A 23,047-nucleotide genomic window follows, 5' to 3' on the forward strand; every position below is an offset into this window, starting at 1 on the left:
CTGATGCATGCTCCTTATCAGTTCTTCGCCGCCGTGTTTGAATAGCTCGGCCGGTAATCCATCGGCCCCCGCCGCTTTGTTGTTCTTCAGGCGGGTAATTGCTATTCGAACTTCTTCATGGTCGGGCAATGGGACGTTTGCTCCATCGTCATCGATTGGGGAATCGGGTTCGCCTTCTCCTGGCGTTGTGCATTCACTGCCATTCAGCAGGCTGGAGAAGTGTTCCCTCCATAATTTAAGTATGCTCTGGGCATCGGTCACTAGATCACCTTTGGGGGTTCTACAAGAGTATGCTCCGGTCTTGAAACCTTCTGTAAGCCGCCGCATTTTTTCGTAGAATTTTCGAGCATTACCCCTGTCGGCCAGCTTATCAAGCTCTTCATACTCACGCATTTCGGCCTCTTTCTTTTTCTGTCTGCAGATGCGTCTCGCTTCCCTCTTCAATTCTCGATATCTATCCCATCCCGCACGTGTTGTGGTCGATCGTAACGTTGCGAGGTAGGCAGCCTGTTTTCTCTCCGCTGCGGCGCGGCACTCCTCGTCGTACCAGTTGTTCTTTTGCACTTTCCGAAAACCAAGGGTTTAGGATGCAGCTGTACGTAAGGAGTTTGAAATGCCGTCCCACAGTTCCTTTATACCGAGTTGTTGATGAGTGCTCTTAGAGAGCAGGAGTGCAAGCCGAGTAGAAAATCGTTCGGCAGTCTGTTGTGATTGCAGCTTTTCGACGTGGAACCTTCCTTGTGTTTGTTGGCGTGCGTTTTTTGCTGCACAGAGGCGGGTGCGAATCTTGGCTGCAACAAGATAGTGGTCCGAGTCGATGTTAGGACCTCGGAGCGCACGCACATCTAAAACACTGGAGACGTGTCTTCCGTCTATCACAACATGATCGATCTGGTTTGTAGTTTTTCGATCCGGAGACAGCCAGGTAGCTTGATGAATTTTTTTGTGCTGGAATCTAGTACTGCAGATATCCATATTTCGGGCCCCGGCGAAGTCGATCAGCCTCAACCCATTTGGGGATGTTTCGTCGTGGAGGCTGAATTTACCGACCGTAGTGCCAAATATACCTTCTTTGCCCACCCTGGCGTTAAAGTCGCCAAGCACGATTTTGATATCGTGGCGGGGGCATCTCTCATGTCGAATTAGTGCGTTCCAGGCACTCATAAAAGGCATCTTTGGTCACATCGTCCTTCTCATCCGTCGGAGCGTGGGCGCAGATCAGCGATATGTTGAAGAACCTCGCTTTGATGCGGATTGTGGCTAGACGTTCATTCACCGGAGTGACTGATAGTACTCGGCGACGGAGTCTCTCTCCCACCACGAATCCTATACCAAACTTGCGCTCCTTTATATGGCCACTGTAGTAAATGTCACAAGGACCTACTCGTCTATGTCCTTGTCCCGTCCATCGCATTTCTTGGACGGCGGTGATGTCAGCCTTTATTTTTACGAGGACATCAACCAGCTGGGCAGCGGCACCTTCCCAATTAAGGGACCGGACATTCCAGGTGCATGCCCTCAATTCGTAGTCCTTATTTCGTTTGCCGTGGTCGTCATCAAAAGGGGGGTCTCTCATCCGAGGCTGGTTGTTACTGTTCATTGGGGTAGGCTTTTTACGTGGCGGGTCCCAAACCCAGCGCACAACCCTATGCATGGGATGTTTCGCCTTCTCACTTTAGCTCACCTTCGAACGGATGTTCTTAGGCTAACCAGAGGATACTTGGTCAAAGACCGGAAGTCGTGAGCTGCTTGAGTCATATGTAAAAGAATCGTTTCTGGCCACTCCCAAGTGAATGGCGATCAGAGAACTTTCCTCACTTGCGTGAACTTCTACACATGACCCCATCCTTCAAATTACATACATAATATTACAAACATATGTTCAACATTTTCAGGTTCTGCGGTCAGATATAAACCAGTTTTAACCAATATTAAAATTTTGTTTCACTCATGTTCCATTTAATTTCGTGTTTCATTCATACCACTTGAAATTTCCGAAAATGTTGTTACGTTATTTTGCATTTCAGGTGACGATATGTATATTTAATTACACTGTACACATTCAAATATCTCCAAAATTTACACTAATTGTGTATTTTTTAAGAAAATAAATATACTTTAAAAACTACTTTGCACATTCAAACTTTCAAGAGATTTGTGTGTTCACATTTATGACAAATAGTAGTGTTGCCATACTTTGTGTCCTGAAAAAATAATCAACAATTTTTCTGTTTCATCTTTAGAGATATACATAAATGATTCAAAATTAACTATTGTTTCATATATGTATGTATGTACATATATGGATTATACACCATATATTATTTAAAAAACAAATATTATTATATGTACAATACTTAGTAAATACCGGTTGTATATTACCAACGAGGTTCTTCAACATATCGCTGATCTTAGCCCAGCATAAGAACATTCAAGCCACCTGGCTGTCTCTAGATCGAAAAACTACCAACCAGATCAATCATATTGTGATAGTCGGAAGACACGTCTCCAGTCTTTTAGATGTGCGTGCGCTCCGAGGTCCTAACATCGACTCGGACCATTATCTTGTTGCAGCCAAGATTCGCACCCGCCTCTGTGCAGCAAAAACGCACGCCAACACACACAAGGAAGGTTTGACGTCGAGAAGATGCAATCGCAACAGACAGCTGAACGATTCTCTACTCGGCTTGCACTCCTGCTCTCTGAGAGCACTCGTCAACAACTCGGTATAAGGGAAATGTGGGACAGCATTTCAAACTCCTTACGTACAGCTGCAACCAGAAACCATTGGTTTTCGGAAAGTGCAAAGAATAGCTGGTACGACGAGGAGTGCCGTGTCGCAACGGAGAGAAAACAGACTGCCTACCTCGCAACGTTACGATCGACCACTACACGTGCGGGATGGGATAGATACCGAGTTGAAGAGGGAAGCGAGACGCATTTGCAGACAGAAAAAGAAAGAGGACGAAATGCGTGAGTATGAAGAGCTTGATAAGCTGGCCGAATGCTCGAAAATTCTATGAAAAAATGCGGCGGCTTACAGAAGGTTTCAAGACCGGAGATACTCTTGTAGAACCCCCAAAGGTGATCTAGTCACCGATGCCCAGAGCATACTTAAATTATGGAGGGAACACTTCTCCAGCCTGCCGAATGGCAGTGAACGCACAACACCAGGAGAAGGAGAACCCGATTCCCCAATCGATGACGATGGAGCAGAAGTTCCATTGCCCGACTATGAAGAAGTTCGAATAGCAATTGCCCGCCTGAAGAACAACAAAGCGGCAGGGGCGGACGGATTGCCGGCCGAGCTATTCAAACACGGCGGCGAAAAACTGATAAGGAGCATGCATCAGCTTCTTTGTAAAATATGGTCGTACGAAAGCATGCCCAACGATTGGAATTTAAGTGGGATAAGCCTCCTCAACATCGCATATAAGATTCTATCGAGCGTATTGTGTGAAAGATTAAACCCACCGTCAACAAACTGATTGGACCTTATCAGTGTGGCTTTAGACCTGGCAAATCAACAACCGACCAGATATTCATCATGCGCCAAATCTTGGAAAATACCCGTGAAAGGAGAATCGACACGCACCACCTCTTCGTCGATTTCAAAGCTGCTTTCGACAGCACGAAAAGGAGCTGCCTTTATGCCGTATGGTATCCCCGCAAAACTAATACGGCTGTGTAAACTGACGTTGAGCAACACGAAAAGCTCCCGACTCCCTATCGTGCGACTTCTTCAACCTGCTTCTGGAAGAAAATAATTCGAGCTGCAGAACTTAATCGAGCAGGTACAATCTTTTATAAGAGTGTACAGCTGCTGGCGTATGCCGATGATATTGATATCATCGGCCTCAACACCCGCGCCGTTAATTTTGCTTTTTCCAGACTGCACAAAGAAGCAAAGCAAATGGGTCTGGCAGTGAACAAGGGCAAGACGAAATATCTCCTGTCATCAAACAAACATTCGTCGCACTCGCGACTTGGCCCTCACGTCACTGTTGTCAAAGTCCAGTGTGTTTAACGTGGGTCACTGTTGACAGACATAACGTTGAAGTTGTAGATAGTTTCGTATATTTGGGAACCAGTGTAAACACCACCAACAATGTCAGTCTGGAAATCCAACGCAGGATAACTCTTGCCAACAGGTGCTACTTCGGACTGAGTAGGCGATTGAGAAGTAAAGTCCTCTCTCGACGAACAAAAACCAAACTCTATAAGTCACTCATAATTCCCGTTTTGCTATATGGTGCATAGGTTTGGACGATGACAACAACTGATGAGTCGACGTTGCGAGTTTTCGAGAAAAAAGTTCTGCGAAAGATTTATGGTCCTTTGCGCATTGGCCACGGCGAATATCGCATTCGATGGAACGATGAGCTGTACGAGATATACGACGACATTGACATAGTTCTGCGAATTAAAAGACAGCGGCTACGCTGGCTAGGTCATGTTGTCCGAATGGACGAAAATACTCCAGCTCTGAAAGTATTCGACGAAGTACCCGCCGGGGGAAGCAGAGAAAGAGGAAAACCTCCACTCCGTTGGAAAGTCCAGGTGGAGAAAGCTTCGCTTGGAATATCCAATTGGCGCCACGTAGCGAAAAGAAGAAACGACTGGCGCGCTGTTGTTAACTCGGCTATAATCGCGTAAGCGGTGTCTACGCTAATTAAGAAGAAGAAGAATAATATATGGATGAAAAAAATGTATGTGGAAAATAAAAAAGTAGAAATATATATATATATATATATATATATATACAGCCATGGACATATAAATAGCACACATCTGAATCCCATATTAATTATAATTTCTTTAATCCTAAAGTAGCTGAAAAATAAAAATTTGGTATGTATCTACTTTTCACCGTTATGAGGCTCATTTCCCTACACAAAAATAGTGTTTATTTTCTATTAAATTTTGTACGCGACATTTTTATTGCGTATAGTGTTGATTTGAGGTGGACACATAAATAGCACACTTTTAAGTTCGTAGTTTTTTTTTTGAATTTAGTGTGAGGTTCTCGCATGTTTTTATTTTGAACCTGCGAATATATAATTATTTCATCGATATTTCATTAAAATGAGAAGGAGAAAGCATTCCACGCCGGAAAAGAGAGTCCTTATGTTAAATGTGAGCAAAAAATGAAAAGTTCCTGCCAAAATTGCTGAAAAAAATACATTGCTCTCCAAAAATGTTTTAAAATACTCTTTATGCAACAAAACAGACCCACCTTGTGTCAATAAAAAGATACCAAGAAAACCAGGACCACGTAAAACCGATATTAGTGTTGGAAAAGGAAAGCGGTTCCTTTTAAGTCAGCCAGAGGAATTATGATCGAAGTTAATGACGAATATGGTGTGGACGTGTCCAGAAAGCTTGACGGAGACGACTCAACGCATCTCAACTTTTTGGACAAATTACCAGTAAGAAACCACTCCTGTCAAAACACCACATCAAAATTCGACAGGCATTTGGAAAAGGCCTACAGAGCCAACAGCACAATTTTGGAAGAACGTGGTTTTGAGCGAGAAAACCAAGATAAATAGGAAGGTTCCAGTTGGAAAAACAATTGTACGTCGTTCAAAAGGTCAATCCCTTAAACCTAGGTGTACCAAAGAAACCATTAAGCACGGCGGTAGAACTATCATGGCCTGGGGCGTGTTTTCATGGCATGGCATCGTGCCAATTGTTCGAATAAATGGTAAAATGGACCAGTTTTAGTATTTGGATATACTGAAAAATAAAATGGAGCCATTTGTATTTCAATCCATGCCCATAAACTGGACATTTATGCAAGACAATGATCCGAAGCACACCGCAAAGGTTGGTTAAATGAGCCTGTGCGTCCCCCCTCTAAATAAAACCTAGCTACACCCCACACATACACACCACACTACACACATCAACTCAACACATCGGCATCAGGCGCACCATCCGTTTCATCCCATACTCAACACACCACACGCATGATGCCAGGCTCCTTTTCTATTACGATCCGCGCGCATATACGGTTCTCCAGTCAGCTACAAGCTAATTTTTTCCCGCTTTTCCAATTCGGTATACAGCAAAGTCGTCGCCAAAGCAAAGGTGAGTTGCCGCGAGTTTTGATAACTAACTTTTCTATGGTCCTTCGAGCCGTACCGGACGGCACTTGTGAAAAAAACATAAAATCTTTAAAAAATAAAAAAAATTCGGTGACTGTAACGCGGTAACCAAATTATAAAAAACAAGTGGTGACGTGACACAGTTAACAAAAAAAAACGGTGGTGGTGGCATACATACATAGTTTAAACAAGACCCGTTGGTGCTAACATTAAAAAAAAAAAACAATATATATATATATATATATATATATACTAATATGTATGTTAGGGTGTGCCATTTTGAGGTAACCTTGTTTTTCAACTGAAAAACAGGCTCAAAACTTTCGAAATGTGTAAAACACAAGTCACTCAAAAGAGGAGCTCTTAATATTAATATTAAGAGGTGCCTCTTTCAAATTTTCTGTTTTCCATATAAATTACATGGAAAAAAAATCATTTTTTTTTGTGGTGGTTATTGTGCGGAGGTTATTATATGTGCACGCGATGGCTGCCAGTAGGGATGGTAAACTCGATTCCGATTCTACTCGAAAATCGAGTTTACTCGTAAAATGATCGATTTTTCAGAATCGATCTTCAGTAGTCGAAGTCCATTAAGAATCGATTCTTGACATTCGAAAAATCGATTATTTTACTAGAAAACTCGATTCTCGAGTAGAATCCGAATCGAGTTTACCATCCCAACTGGCAGCCATCGCGTGCACATATGTACCTCCGCAGAATAACCACCACAAAAAAAAAAGATTTTTTTTCCATGTAATTTATATGGAAAACAGAAAATTTGAAAGAGGCACCTCTAATATTAATATTAAGAGCTCATCTTTTGAGTGACTTTTTTTTTACACATTTCGAAAGTTTTGAGCCTGTTTTTCAGTTGAAAAAAAAGGTTGCCCCAAACTGGCACACCCTAACATACACACCCTAATGTATATACATATACATATGTACATACGTAACTATGTACATTACGTGTGCAAAGTGCTGTAACAAAACTACCGAAGTGTGGTGGCAAAAGTGCAGTGATCAAATAACATATACATACAATACACATATGTATGTAAAGAGTTAGTGGTTTCAAATCTAACCTACAAGCGAAAAAAAAAAACGAAACCCTAAAAAAGTGTGGTGACAAAAAGTGCAGTGAAGAGAGAGAAAGCAGAGTAAAAGAATAATTACACCTGCGATATACATACATATGTACATAGAAAGTGATAGTGCAGTGACATAACCTACGAACAAAAGGAGAAAAAGTCATAAAAAAACACGAGCACAGCTACAGCGCCAGCAACAAAAGGACAGGAGAAACACGAAAAGGTAGGACAGGCACAAGCACAGACAGGCGACAGCACAGGCAACGCACAAGCACAGGCACACGCACAAGGCCCACACATACATACACACACGTAAACTCATACTATCCCCAAAAGCCCCTGGAGGAAAGCAAAGTGAGTGTATCGTTCCTTTCAATGTTTATATTATACACATGTACCTATGTATGTATGATTTAATTTCACAAAATTAAATTTACGGCTTGACCAAAATTCCGGTCAAAAAAGTAGTGAGAACCGTTACCAAGCTGTTTTCGGTATTCGGTTTATTTTCCGGTAGAAACCGAGAAACCGCAAACAAAGCAGTTTGGTACTGCATATAGCGGATTATTGATTGCCGCTAACTACTTACCGTTGTGTTATAACACAGAAACTATTCCCAAAAAACAATAAAGTATTCAAGTATTTACTTGCAGAATTTTCCAGCAATACCCCTTATACTTAATCAAGTATAGGCAGGATTGCTTAAAATAAGCTGCGGCAATCATAAGAAAAAAAAGATATGCGCAAATAAAATTACATATATTTCATACATACATACAAACTTATATGTCACTTATACCACTATAACATACGAAGAGCATAACTTGCTCTTTCTCTCAAATCAATATATTTCAAATACATATACATATATACATGCATACATATATCTACAATTAAAAATTATTAAACTCTCCTTTCGCGGCTTCTTACCACTGCGAACATATGTATATACATATACATGTATAAGTATATGCGGCGCAATATAAATATATATACATATATGTGACCTGGTCTACGAAAAGGGAGCTAACGTGCGAAAACTAGTTTTCTGGGAAACAGCTGTTAAAAATAAACAACTCGTTTCGTCAGTTTCTCGTTATCTCATTAATTGTTCTCCTTTCCAGAGGCTTCAAGGACGTCCAGTAAGTGCTGTTTTTGGTCGGAATATTATTATAGTTCATCGTGTAAGTTGCTAGTGTGGAATATTTAAAAAAGTAACACTGAAGAATTGAACTTTACTCTAAACCGCGCAGCTGCTGTTGTCTTGTTTTCATTCGTCTCTCTTTCCGGATGTTCTGTTATCACATTTGTGTAAGTGTTTCTGTTGATTATCGTCTTCGCATTTCGCATGAAATGAAACATGAGTGTTGATGAGGAGTTCAGTGCCGTATACGGACAATATTTCCATGAAAAGGATGATGAAAACAATGAAGAGAGCGATTATGATGAAGACGAAGTATGTGTATCTCAGGCAGAAGATGATACCGAACAAACTTTTGTTAAGATTAAGATAAGATAAGACAACAAAGAAAAATACATAAACTACTCAGCATTATTATTTTTGGCCCATAATACGTTTTTCTAGTGTATAATCATGTCTTTATTATAATTCAATGTATTTTGTTCGTTACAAAAAAATTATATTTTTTCGTATTTTTACTCTTCTTTCTCTACATTTTTGGGAACTTTCAAACTAGTTATGACTTTTTGGATGCTATCACGTGAAAAAGCATCTTATCTTCCATCCGAATCAACTAAAAAGTGAAAATTGATTTTTTGACATCTAAGCCCCCTTTCCGTAGACCAGGTCCCATATAGAAAAACGAGTGAACTTGAGAAAATTACCTGCGGTCGGTTAATTCTCTTTTCGGTGTGTTTCGTACAAACATTTATACATATATATACACGCGTATATATATATGTATATATGCACATACGGGCGCATATAAATATAAACAAAATATACTGGACAAATACCCAATCGACATTGGATACAAATTATATAGCAATAAATATAACAAAAAGGATTTTTATAAAATACAAAATTTGTACATACATAAGTATTGTCGCATATGTAGATACGCTCACTGCTTCAAAGTCCACATTGGCATATATTCCGCGATACCCTTTGGTTTTTGTCTAACAAAACCAAGCAAGATTGCGTATAAAATATATTCAAAGTCCATATTGGCATATTTCCCGCAATACCCCTTGATTTTTTATCAACAAAAACAAGCAGGATTGTGTAAAAAACAAAAGCGTAATACATACATATGTACATACATGCATATGTACAAAGTGCAGTGATCTCTAATACGAGCGCTCATTAGCACATAATAAATAAAATATCCACCTATAGGTATACCCTATGGGACATTTGGACATAAAGCATATATAAAAGAAATATACACAGGAAAATAAAATAGTTAAAATAATTTCCGGCCATTAAAAAAAAATAATAATAATAATAATTAAATCAAATGTAAGTGATTAATTCTTTATTTCATTTTAAAACTCTTATTAACTTTAAAGAGTTCGCGATTACTATCAAATACGTTTTATTTCTACATCAATTTCGTTGATAACTCTTATTTACTAAAAAGAGTTCTCGGCCAATCATATACATACATATATACGAAAATATTTTGAAATCTCGGTTTATTAAAAAGCCATTGTTTTTATTGATTTTCTTGAAACTCTTACTTACAAAGAGTCTTCTACTCAAAATTGTATCTACAAGCCTAGTTTTCACTTAGACGTTTTGATTCATTCTATACATCTTTTAAATGAGCTCAGACTCAAAGGAATCTAAAACAACTCAGTTGCTAAAAGTTCCAAAGATGATTTCAGAAGAAAAAAGTCCATGTACACCGGCAGAAGCTACACGCTCAAAGCAAGGTGCTACAAAACTAAAGAGGGGTAAAGATATTTCTTATACAAAATTCATTGCCGAGAGTGACAGTTTGATACGATACTGCACTCGATTTTCATCTTCACCGATTCAAGACAATTCTGAATCGGTAGTAGAAATCAAGAAAAACAATTTAGACAACTTCTGGACACGTCTCCAAGCGGCATATGACGCAATCGTAGAATCTGACGACTCAGATCTACCGGAAAATTTTAAATCCTCGGCATACTCCAAGTATGAACACTGCCCAGACCAGTTCGAAGACACAAAGGCAATGATTTCTGATCAACAAAAGCTATTAAGCCAAGCCCAAGAGGCAAGTTCAGGCATTCACCTTAAAGTGCCGAACGCTTACACTTAAAGATTGCGAAAGCAAATTTAATTGCGTTTATTGCCATAAAAGACATCACTCTATGTTACATATAACCAATTTTTCCAGCTCACCCCCAAACAATGCAAACGTAAAACGGGCAACAGGATTAGTTGCCACAACAAATTCTGAAAACTGCCAAGAAGCACCATGCTGCTCAAAGGCGATGAAAACCCAAACGCTACATAGCGAAAATCACAGTAGGGTACTGTTACCCACAGCAGTTGTATCCACCGAACACCGAGGAAAACTGTTTAAACTCAGAGCCTTAATAGACCAAGGATCACAACGATCATTTATAGCGTCTAGGGCACAAAACAGGCTAAAGTTACCAACAAAACTGGCCAACTTTGAAATCACGGGAATGGGCGGAAGAGTTGTTCAAATAAAATCTGTCCCATTACCCTTTTTTCCCCCAAAGCGGATAAGCGCATACAAGCAGAAGCTATTGTCTTACCGCAATTAACCAACATGCTACCAAGCTATCATATAAATAGCAAGCATTGGCAAAAGGTTTCACACCTAAAGCTAGCAGACCCAAACTGCAACACCCCCGCTCAAATAGATCTCCTATTAGGCAGCGATCTCATACCACAAATTATTCTCGAAGGTATTGAGAAAATTACCAAAACACTTCTGGCGCAAAATACCATTTTCGGATGGGTCCTAAGCGGACTAGTTGCGGAACCAGTCACCACAATGACAACTCAAGTTGAGGAAGTCTCAAACGCGTACCTCAATTCATAATTGATAAAGTTTTGGGAATTAGAAGAACTCCCCCCATATCAGTCACAACCCCTGAATATCAGTATTGTGAGGATTTTTACAAAGCCACAACTGCTAGATCAGAAAATGGTCGGTACGTCGTACGACTACCACTTAAGCAACAATTTCCTAACACACTCGCCTTAGGTCACTCTCGCACCTCTGCAATACAGCAGTTTTTAAGTATGGAAAGAAACCTACTTAAAAAAGGTGAACTAAAATCTGAATATGATGGTGTGTTAAAAGAATACCTCCATTTAGATCATATGGAGGAAGTAAACCAAGGGGAGAAAGTTGTCAACGGCAAATACTACTCCTTTTACCTGCCACATCACGCAGTAGTAAAGCCAGACAAAAAAACAACAACAGTAATAGTTGTCTTTAATGCCTCGAAAACCACTAGTATGGGGAATTCCCTAAATGATATCCTATTTACGGGACCCACACCCCAACCAGATTTAATGCTTCTGATATTAAACTGGCGAATATTCAAACACGTATTCAATGGGGACGTTGAAAAAATGTATCGGCAAATAGTCGTACATAAAGACGACCAAGATTTTCAACGTATTATGTTCCGAAGATCCCCCACCAGTCCTTTACGCGACTTCAAACTAAAAACAGTTACATTTGGCGTTAACTGTGCACCATATCTAGCCATTCGAACACTCCACGAATTGGCAGACAACACAAAGTTAGAATTTCCTCTGGCAACTGAAGTGTTGAAAACTCAAACGTATGTAGACGATATTCTGTCTGGAAGTCACACTCTTCCACAAGCATACGAGGCCTTATCACAGGTAATAAAAGCCCTCAACTCCGCAGGGTTTCCATTAAAAAAGATTACGGCAAATCACCCAAATATAACCAAAAATATTCCAAACGAAAATTTGTTGGACACTAATTTCCTTATATTCGAAAAGGAAAGTACAACAAAACACTAGGCATCCAATGGAATGCGATATCGGACCAGTTCTCATACACGACTGAGTCGATATCCGCATTATCAGCCATCACAAAAAGACAGATTTTATCCTCGGTGGCAAAACTTTTCGACCCCGCAGGATGGTTTTCGCCAATTATGATCCAAGCGAAAATCTTAATACAGGAATTATGGCTTGACGAAACCGACTGGGACGAACAACGGAAACCTCTTCGCTTAGAAAAATGGTCCCAGTTTGCAAACAATCTGAATGATATTTCTCAGATTCAAATTCCGCGATGAGTAAATTACTCCCCCGATCACAAAGTCGAATTACATGGCTTCTGTGACGCCTCTGAAAAGGCATACTGCGCTACTATCTATGTGCGCACACAAAGCGACACCACGACCACAAGCCACTTATTAGCAAAAGCAATGGTGGCACCTTTGAAAACTAGAAGTCTCCCACGACTTGAGTTATGTGGCGCACTACTACTTTCCAAATTAGTAGCCATGGTGCAAATGCATTTAAACATGACAAAATGCAAACTATGTATATATGTGGTCCGATTCCGAAATTTGTACTAGCCTGGTTGGAAAAACCACCACATGCATGGAAGACGTATATTTCCAGTCGAACGTCTCAAATAAGACGTATTATGTTCCGAAGATCCCCCACCAGTCCTTTACGCGACTTCAAAGACGACGTGCCCTCTTGCAGCGGAGCTCACCTGGTGCTAACGCCTGGTGCCGCTGCAGCAGAAACTAAGGTCACCAAGACCCCCGCCGGCAGGTGTAGTGGGTCGGCCTCGAGCGACTCGCATCAGGCAGAGCCTGACGGTGCAAGAGGGAGAAGGAGGAGAAGGCGCAGAAGAGGTGGGCAACGCCCCCTCCCAGAAGCTGGCCAACCCGGCGGGTGCGACGACCCTCACAGGAAAGGCATGAGTGGTTCCACCATGAAGTGGTACCTACGGCACCTTCGTGATGGGAAAACCCCGGAGGCAGCGGAGGCTCTAGCGAGGAGCAAGAGCCAAGGAAACAACGCGTCTCCGGCAAAGGGAAACGACAGCAACGTGCCAGCTCGCGCGCAAGGCAGCGGTAACAGCAACCGCATAGATACTAAGGCAGCCGGGGGCCAACCATCTGAATCGGCTCCTCACCGGGTGGAGGAGTGGCGGCGCAGATATGCGGATGCTGTCAGAGGCGTCCGCATGGCTGTTCTGCCTTTCAGTTACCCGGCGGAGTCGCTGAAACCGGATGAGCTCACCGTGCTTCAAGACATCCTGATGGACGAGGCGTCCAAAGGAGAGGACTACACGGCGTCCTTCCTGGGCATCGACTTCAGGGGAGGTATGATGCAGGTGGACTGCCTGGACGAGTTGTCCGCCGACTGGCTGAGGGAGCACGCTCCAAGGCTGGGAAGCTGGACGGGCCCTGTCCTCTGCGTGAAGAGGGTGGAAGATGTGCCAATCATGCACAGCATGACGATGTTCCTCCCTCGGAGCGGGGACAGAACCTACGATCACGCCTTGAACCTGGTGAGGAACCAGAACCGGGGACTAAGTATCTCGTCCTGGTGTGTTACAGGCAGCAAGAAGGAGAAGCTAGGCGACATTGAGGGATGGAGGTTACACCTATACATCAACGACGAGTCGTAAAAGTATGTCCGGGGAGCGAGCTTCCGCCTGTTCTACAGGTATAGCACGGTCGTCATGCGGCCCTACAAGCCTTCTGACACCGCGAGCAAGGAAGCTAAAACGCCTGCGACTCTACAGGACAGGGGCGTCGATAACCAGGCAGTGCCGGAGTCCGCCCCGGAGGAAACTAGAATGGAGGGGGGCGAGTTGTCGGAGCAGCCCTGCGGGAGCAAGTCCGGACAGGCAGGGCCAGCAACATCCCCGCAGATGGCCGGAACATGGAGCTACCCTCAACGCAGGAGCTCCTAGACGGACTAGGAGGCCCAATGGACAGCAGAGCGGTTGTCGGCGGGGTAGAGGATCTGTCTCTCCTCGAGCCCATTCTATGATGGCCGACATCATGGAAATTGCCCAAGTGAACCTGCATCATGCGGCGGCAGCCTCAGCTGTCATTACAAGCAGGTTCACTGCGGAGAAACTGGGCACACTGCTGACCCAAGAGTCTTGGGTCTATTAGGGAGAGATAAAGGGCCTCAAGATGGAGGCAAATAAGGTAATCTGGGACCTCTCTAGCGAGAGGCCTAGGACGTGCATAGTTGTCAGAAGCAAAATTGATTTCTTTTGCATTACAGAGTTTCTGACACAGGACTTGGTGGCGGTGCAGGCCCGGGATACTGAGGGCAAAGACTTCGTCCTGGCCTCAGCATACTTTCCGGGAGAGGCAGCAACGGCACTCTACCCAAGGTGGGTAGGAAGGACTACTCATTGGCGAAATCCTTTAGGCCAATCAGTCTAACGTCCTTCCTACTAAAAACCATGGAGAAGATCGTGGAGCATGAAACAAGGTCGACAGTGCTGAAGAGAGCACCCCTGCATGCGGCTCAGCACGCCTACAGAGCGGGTAGATCCACTAACACTGCTCTGTACCAGATAACCTCTGAAATAGAGAGTTCACTGGAGCATGGAGAGGTGATGCTTTGCGCGTTCTTGGACATCGAAGGTGCCTTTGACAACACGTCTCATAAAAGTGTAGCCAAGGCACTGGAGAAAAGGAATGTGGCAGCACCGGTGCGCAGATGGATTGAATCTGTATTGCTTACCAGAGTTGCTGTGACCACAGTAGGTGAAAAGAGGATTCGTCTTGGCACAACAAGAGGCTGCCCACAGGGAGGTGTGTTATCACCCCTGCTATGGAGTCTAGTTGTAGACGACCTGTTAGTACTGCTAACGAACAATGGGATCCGCTGCCAAGGGTATGCGGACGACATTGTAATTATAGCAAGAGGCAAATACGAAGACACTCTCTGTGACCTAATGCAAAGAGGTCTAAGCCTGGAGAAGACGTGGTGTAAAGAGGTTGAATTAAACATCAATCCCTCCAAGACGACCGTAGTCCCGTTTACGAGACGCAGATCCTTACCCGGTCTCAGGAATCTTACACTTGGGGGCAGAGAGATAGGAATGACCGGCAGTGTCAAATACCTAGGTTTGATGCTAGATTCTACTTTGCGGTGGAATCAGCATGTAAACCTGACCCTGGTCAAGGCAACAAAAGCTTTAATGGTGTGCAACGGGCTGGCGGGAAAGTCCTGGGGCTGTAAGCCAAGGATCCTCAGGTGGTTGTACACCATGATAGTGCGACCAATAATCACATACGGGGCGGTGGCCTGGGCCTCAATAGCGTCGCAGACTTCGGTTAAGACCAAGCTATCGAAGCTGCAGCGGTTAGCCTGTGTCTGCATGACGGGCGCAATGCGCACCTGTCCAACGGCAGCACTGGAGGTTCTGACGGAGCTTACTCCGCTTCATTTGGTCATAGGTCAGGTAGCCAAGCACACAATTCTGCAAATAACGGCAGAGGGGTGGGGCAAAGGTAAGGTAATCTCGTCCCACAGGATGGAAAAGATAAGTGGCGATGTACCATCAGCCCTCCTCCCGAGGGACAGCACTACCAAAAAAGGTTAACTTCAAGAAGAAGTTTAAGGTCACCCTCGGCAGCAAAGACGAGTGGAATGATTCCAATCTCGAACTGATGCTGAGGAATAGCACGCTAAGGTGGTACACCGACAACTCTAAAATGTCGGAGGGAATCGGTGCGGGGATCGCGGGCCTACGCACTAAGCTCTCCATACCCATGGGAGAGTTCCCAAGCATTTTCCAGGCAGAAGTTTTTGCCATAAGTCGGTGTATAGAAATAAACCTCCATCGCAACTATCGCAATGAGAGAGTTGCCATTCTCAGCGATAGTCAAGCGGCGCTAAAAGCGATCTTTTCTTCCGAAATCAGATCGCTATTAGTGCAGGAGTGCAGGGAGAGGCTGAACAGCCTTGCAGAACGTAACAAGGTACACCTAATCTGGGTGCCTGGTCACAGAGGTATAGCCGGTAATGAACTGGCGGATGAGCTAGCCCGCTCCGCAACCTCCACCAAGATGGTGGGATCAGAACCCTTTATTGGGGTATGTCCACATACCATAAAGGAGCTACTTCGCAGGGAAGAAGGAGTGGGCAGAGAGGAGCATTGGCGGCAAACGCGTGATATGCGACATGCCAAGCTGCTAATGGGAGGATACAATCTAAGCAGATTCAAGGTTATAATAAACCTCCCCAGGAACAAACTCCGGCTACTGGTCGCATGGTATACCGGCCACTGCAAGTTGAATAGGCACCTGTACAACCTGGGCCTATCCTCTTGCATTAACTGCCGGTTCTGCGACTTGGAGCCTGAAATCCCGGAGCACCTGCTGATCGACTGCACAGCAGTCTGTAGACGCAGGACTAAGGCCCCCGGATCAATGTTTCCGGATAGGGATCGCATAGCCTCACTAGCGCCCAGAAGTCTATTGAACTTCACCGATTCGCTGGGGCTGGGTGAGTCTATGTGAGTTAGGAGAGGGCACAATAGACCAAAGGTCACGGTGCATTCCTCATATTAATCAATGAATCAATCAATCAAGTGTGCTATTTATGTGTCCATGGCTGTATATACATATTCCTGCAAACGTATTTCTTGAAAAAAAAAGATTTTATATTTTCGGACTATAAAAATTATAGCATAAATTGTATATACCAATTAAATGTATATGTATGTGGAAAATAAAAAAAAGGAGGAATATACTTTTTCCTACAAATATATTTCTTAAAAAAAAAAGATTTTATATTTTGGGACTATAATAATTATAGCATAAATTTTATATACCAATTAAAATAATAAATTTAATATGGGCAATGATAACTTGATTTATGCTTGTCTAAGTTTATTAAATTTAATACTTGCTCGTTCGTTATTTTGTATAATTTTTCTGCAAATTAACAATATTAAACCAAATATTAATATTTTGGAAAAATGTTTTAAATTATTTTGAAAATGTACTTTATATTTATAATTTAACACAATCGTCTTAATACTCACTCTACTAAATTTAATATTACCGAAATGAAACTGGAGTCGGTATATGTGTAAATGGGATGTGTTGCCTCTTCGAAACTTGCATAGAAATGAAAACTAATTTGTCAAACTGCTGAAGTGACAGTTCATTGGTTTCAATATATGAAAAACTAAATATTACGGAGCTTCTCGACAGGATAAAATTTATGTTATACTAACTGTATTGTCCTGCCTATTGCCTGTGGAGACTCTATATTGCTTATGGAAAGCAATATATGGAATACTAATTAGTATGCCATATATTGAAAGCAATAAGCTGTCACTTCAGCAGTTTGACAGCGCAGTTTTCATTTCTATGAAAATTTCGAAGAGACAACATATCCCATTAAGTCTTAAATTTAATAAACTTATACAAGCATAATTCCAAATATCATTGCTCATATTAAATTTATTATATTAATTGTTATATAAAATGTATGCCCCAATTATTATATAGTAGTCCAAAAATATGAGTTATGTTATGATACCAAATGCTCACATACAGATTTGGCAATGGCAATGGCAATAGATTTGACAGTTAGTATGCCATAAATTTTTGCCTGTCGAGATGCCCCGGTATGCCACTAGCAATATGGAGTCTCCACAGGCAGTACGCACAGCCAAACAGTTAGTACATATATACTAACAGTCCTATTCTCATGCCCTCGCAAAAGTCACCAACCTCACTACAGTGATGTTTCTCACTATAGTGAGGGTTACCTTATTCTGGCGAAAATTCAAAAGCTCAAATGCTCACTATTATCACAAATATCTGTGACGTGTGAAAGCAGATATCATAATAGAAAACATCTGTGTTTGTTTTGTTTTAAATCAATATTTTACATTTTTTAAAAAATTGAGAATTTTGTTATTGAATGATTATATCCGTTTTATAGCCTATATCAAGGATCAAGCAGATAGTGTAACAGAATGAGTGCGGTTTAAATGCGTATTTTGAAAATACACAAATACCGATTGTCGAAACGGTAGGACAAAGCAAAAGTGAAATCTTTGGACGAACTGCTTGCATCCACCATTTATGTGATATTATGAAAAATGTATAAAAAAAAATACATGAAAATAACTTAAGTAAAATAAAAGACGAACTGTAACTTTGTTTGATTTATCTTTTAATTCAATGTTTAACTAAAAAACATTGTTTTAAATTATACTTTTTCACAAATAACTTGTTAAAAATGCTTTTCCAAAGAGTATTCCATACCCAAGTTTTACATTGGTAAAAAACAGCGAAACGCGAAACAAAAAAGCAGATGGTGACTTGGAATAGGGGCGAGTGATTAAGAACTGAATCATCTGTCCCTTCCTCTTTTTGTCACCTCCCAACTCGAAATGTTTGCAACGCTTCAGTGGTGTCTGCTTGCGGGACTTGCATTCGGTGCACTCCATACGCAACACAATCTTTTTGGTGGTCTTAGCCTGAAATTCGAAAATAAATAATTATTAGTAAAAGGTATAAATACCATAAAAAATATATATACAATTGTACAAATGTATAATTTTGTATGAATGTTCCAACTGAGCAACTGACAGTAGCGTACAATTGCAGTTTGTAAAGTTTTCAGCATTCAACAATAATATTGCCTAGATCTATCCCACCAAAGAGCCTTATAGTATCTTTTCTCGATTCAACGGCAATTTAGTTCTACAAATATGCAAATAAATAGCAGCATATCGCTTGCAAATTCGCACCTTCTTTCTGAAGATAGGCTTGGTTTGACCACCGAAACCTGTCTGTCGTAACGACGTCTGCCCTGAGCACCTTTACGCTCCTTCGACTTCTTGTATTGTGTCACCTTGTGTGGCTTGTGGCACTTGCACTTCTTGCAAAAGGTGCGTCGCTGTTTCGGCACATTCACCTAAAATTCAAGTAAAATTTTATTATTAACACACTTCAACACAATTCCAATAAGCATCATTTCAATGCGAAATTCCAAACTAACGTAGCATCAAATGTTGCAGCTGCTCCTGAGTTGTCCTTTCCGTTTTTGTTCGCCTAGGAATATATGAAATTATTGTATACATATTATTTAAAATCTGCAAAATTACTTACATATGCTGATTATCCATTGTTGTGTACTTTTTTGTTTGCTTATTTTTCTTAAAACTGCAGTTTGACAGATAAAAGCTTTTTACCTCACGTGGTGACTTTTTTAAGCTTTTTTCTTATGAGGTTTGAGCAAGAATAGCCTCACAAAATATGCCTCACAAGAAATCTCTCAAATTTTTCCTCTCAACTCAGTTGAGAGGTTTTTTCAGAATAGGGCTGTAAATTTTTGCCTGTCGAGATGCCCTGTTACGGGTGATCTTGATATTTTGCTAAATCGATAAAAAATACTATATTAATCGATATTATTGTAATAAAAATAATATTTTTTATCGATAAATCTATCATTATTAACAGAAACTGGGATTTTGTATTAGTTTACCTACTGTTGAAAGTGTAGTCTGAAATATAATTGTAAAGGAATATAAGGGAATATGTCCACTGGAGTTTTGCCATTTGTCCGTGGCGTTGACTTTTCCAAAAATGATTTCAGTGTAAGTCTCTATCTATTAAATATAGACTCCATATAAAAAAAGGAAATATAAGTATATACAAATAAATCACTCTTTTTTTATATCCATATGCAGAACTCTAAGTTTCCGGTTGCTATTAAAGAGATGAATAGGGTACAATGGCTAACGTTAGACAACACTAATCTTCATGAAATACCTGAAGAACTTGGAAACTTATTTAAACTAGAACATCTGTCTTTGAAAAGTAATGAATTGGAAAAGCTATTTGGAGAGTTAACAGGACTGCCTTGCTTACGCTCGTTAAACCTTCGACACAATCAAATTAAAAATAGCGGAATTCCTCCTGAACTTTTCCGTTTAGATGAGTTAACGACTTTGGACTTATCACATAATAAGCTTAAAGAAGTTCCTGAAGGATTAGAACGTGCTAAAAGTCTTTTAGTATTGAATTTAAGCAATAATCAAATAGAATCCATTCCCACAGCTTTGTTCATTAATTTAACTGATTTACTTTTTCTTGATCTTTCAAACAATCGTTTAGAAACATTGCCTCCGCAAACACGTCGACTCGCGAATTTACAAACTTTAAATTTATCGAATAATCCTTTAGAATTGTTTCAGCTTCGGCAATTACCCTCTCTTCAAAATCTGGAAAATTTAAACATGAGAAACACACAACGTACTTTATTAAACTTCCCCACTACGTTGGATAGTTTGTCAAATTTATCTGAATTAGATATCTCAAAAAATATGTTACCAAAAATACCAGATTGTGTATATAATTTGCCAAATTTGAAACGCGTTAATCTTAGTGACAATCTCATTTCTGAATTAAGCTGTAGTATTGAGTTGTGGCAAAAGCTTGAAATACTTAACTTATCACGGAATCAATTAACTGCGCTACCAGCGTCTATATGTAAATTAACGTATCTTCGTCGTCTGTTTATAAACGATAATCGTTTGGATTTTGATGGAATTCCTTCTGGCATAGGTAAATTATGTTCCCTGGAGGTATTTTCTGCTTCTAATAATGTTTTGGAGATGATACCGGAAGGCTTATGTCGTTGCGGGGCGTTAAAAAAGCTAAATTTAAGTTCTAATAAGCTCATAACGTTGCCAGACGCCATTCATTTGCTTGAAGGTTTAGATCAGCTGGATTTACGAAATAACCCTGATTTAATTATGCCACCAAAACCGTGCGAAGCTGTTAAAGGGGCTGGTATAGAGTTTTATAACATTGATTTTTCATTGCAAACTCAATTGTTACTTGCTGGTGCTGCAGCCCCTACTTCAATGCCGACTGGATCTGGAGCTAAAGATTCCACTGCACGCAAAATACGACTTCGTCGCGGTCCTCGGGCCGATTCTGAACAGGATTCTGCTAAAATATTAAAAGGTATGAAAGACATAGCCAAAGATAAAGATGAATCCAAAAATTCATTTGAAAACTTACAACCTGAATCGCTAAAGCCAAAGCGTTGGGATGAATCGTTGGAAAAGCCGCATTTGGATTATTCAAAATTCTTTGAAAAAGAAGACGGCCAGTTTCCTGGCCTAACCATATGGGAAATAGAAAACTTTTTACCAAACAAAATTGAAGAAGTAGCTCATGGAAAATTTTATGAAGGAGATTGTTATATAGTACTTAAAACTTATTTTGATGAATTAGGACAATTAGCATGGAAAATCTATTTTTGGATTGGTAATGAAGCAACACTTGACAAGCGCGCTTGTGCTGCAATACATGCAGTTAATTTACGAAATTACTTAGGAGCTCGTTGCCGTACAATACGTGAGGAACAAAGTGAGTATACGATGTTTTATATTTTGGTACCATGAAGGGCGTTTTTCGGTAATGCAAATTGCGCAGCATCTAATATATCAAAATTCAAAGTTAAAAAAATCTGCCAAAGAAAGCGCAAAACTTGCCAAACCAACTAGGCTAGCTTGAATGTCATTGCATAATTTTAACATTATTTACTTATTACAATTGTGGATTTAATTTTAGATGATATACATATATCATTGAGATTACGCCAATTGCACTAAATACTTGCGGCACCGAATAATTGATTTTAAAGATAATAAAATATTTTTTTGTACGTTTTTTTTTTTTGCACCTTTCGAACAGATATTGATATAATATTTTTGGCTATCTCACTCGTCAGTAAAGTATCAGCCAGCATAAAATCAGCAGTAAAAATTGCGCAATGTTGCTAGCATTACCGAAAAAGTCCGAAGTAATGAACAAGTACTTTTATGTATGTATGTATGATTTTTTGTATTCAAACATATCGAGTACATATGTATGTATGTTCTTGTGCTTAATTGTGTTATATAAAAACAAGAAACATTCTATATTGCATTTATCGATTGAAATTTGCTTATGTTCTGAATTTATACAGAACAGTGTACTCGCAAAAGCAGTTTTTTTTAATATTAAACAAATAAGGAAGGGCTAAGTTCGGGTGCAACCGAACATTTTATACTCTTGCAACTTGCAAGAATCAAAGCCAGGGAAATACATACTTTAAGGTGTAAAACCAATAATATAAAGTAAAGTCAGCCGGTTCGAAAATCCTGATATTAGTTAAATAAGCGTGAGGTCAAATTTATCTATTTTAGGCACAAAAATACACTGTTATGAGTAAAACACGCTATCTTATTTACACAAAACACCCGGAACTTCGGAAATCTTTATATTAGGTATATGGGGGCTCAGGGAATTATTGACCTGATTCAAGCCATTTTTTAACATACAGACATACCATTGTCAGAGAAAAACTATCCCTGAATTTCAATTATATATCTTACACATTGACCGATATTTTCGATAAAAAGTGAACTTTAGGTACTGGGAACCAAATATTCGGTACTTAGGGGCTTGAATAGTTTTTGTTAGATTTGAACAAATATTGAACATAAGGTGGCATTTTTTTACAATCTGACATAGAAATATGAAAAAATACCACATATCAAAATCGGTCAGTCGGGTCTCGAGATATGAGATTTCACCAAAAAATAGGATATGCCACGCCCATCTTCTAATTTTTACCCCGGCCCCCATAAGGCCTTGTCATAGCATTCCAGCGGTAGTTATTGATATATCGCGCTTTTAGTAGTTTTGAACAGTACCGTTATATGGGCAGTGAATGGGGGTTTTCATCCGATTTCAACCATTTTCGCACTTTAGGTAGGGGTTAATATAGTACTTGTGCTGGGCGAATTTGGTTTTTATAGCTTTAGTTTTTTAGGAGATTTATACATAAAACTTATTAGA

General features: G+C 40.5%; 1 protein-coding gene and 1 pseudogene across 1 annotated transcript in view; one reads left to right on the forward strand and one right to left on the reverse strand.

The window, feature by feature from the left end:
- Positions 1-18,364: 18,364 nt before the first annotated feature.
- LOC120770714 lies at positions 18,365-19,163 on the reverse strand (annotated as a pseudogene).
- A 355-nt stretch (positions 19,164-19,518) lies between these two features.
- Positions 19,519-23,047, forward strand: part of LOC120770891 (protein flightless-1) — a 33,663-nt gene continuing 30,134 nt past the window's right edge. The window contains exons 1-2 of the mRNA XM_040098552.1: positions 19,519-19,788; positions 19,882-21,571. Coding sequence (XP_039954486.1) covers positions 19,729-19,788; positions 19,882-21,571 — 1,750 coding nt within the window. The 5' untranslated portion in view covers positions 19,519-19,728. The remainder of the gene's footprint in view (positions 19,789-19,881; positions 21,572-23,047) is intronic.

This window comes from Bactrocera tryoni, chromosome 3 (genome assembly GCF_016617805.1).
Source record: "Bactrocera tryoni isolate S06 chromosome 3, CSIRO_BtryS06_freeze2, whole genome shotgun sequence".
In the NCBI taxonomy this organism is placed as follows: domain Eukaryota; kingdom Metazoa; phylum Arthropoda; class Insecta; order Diptera; family Tephritidae; genus Bactrocera; species Bactrocera tryoni.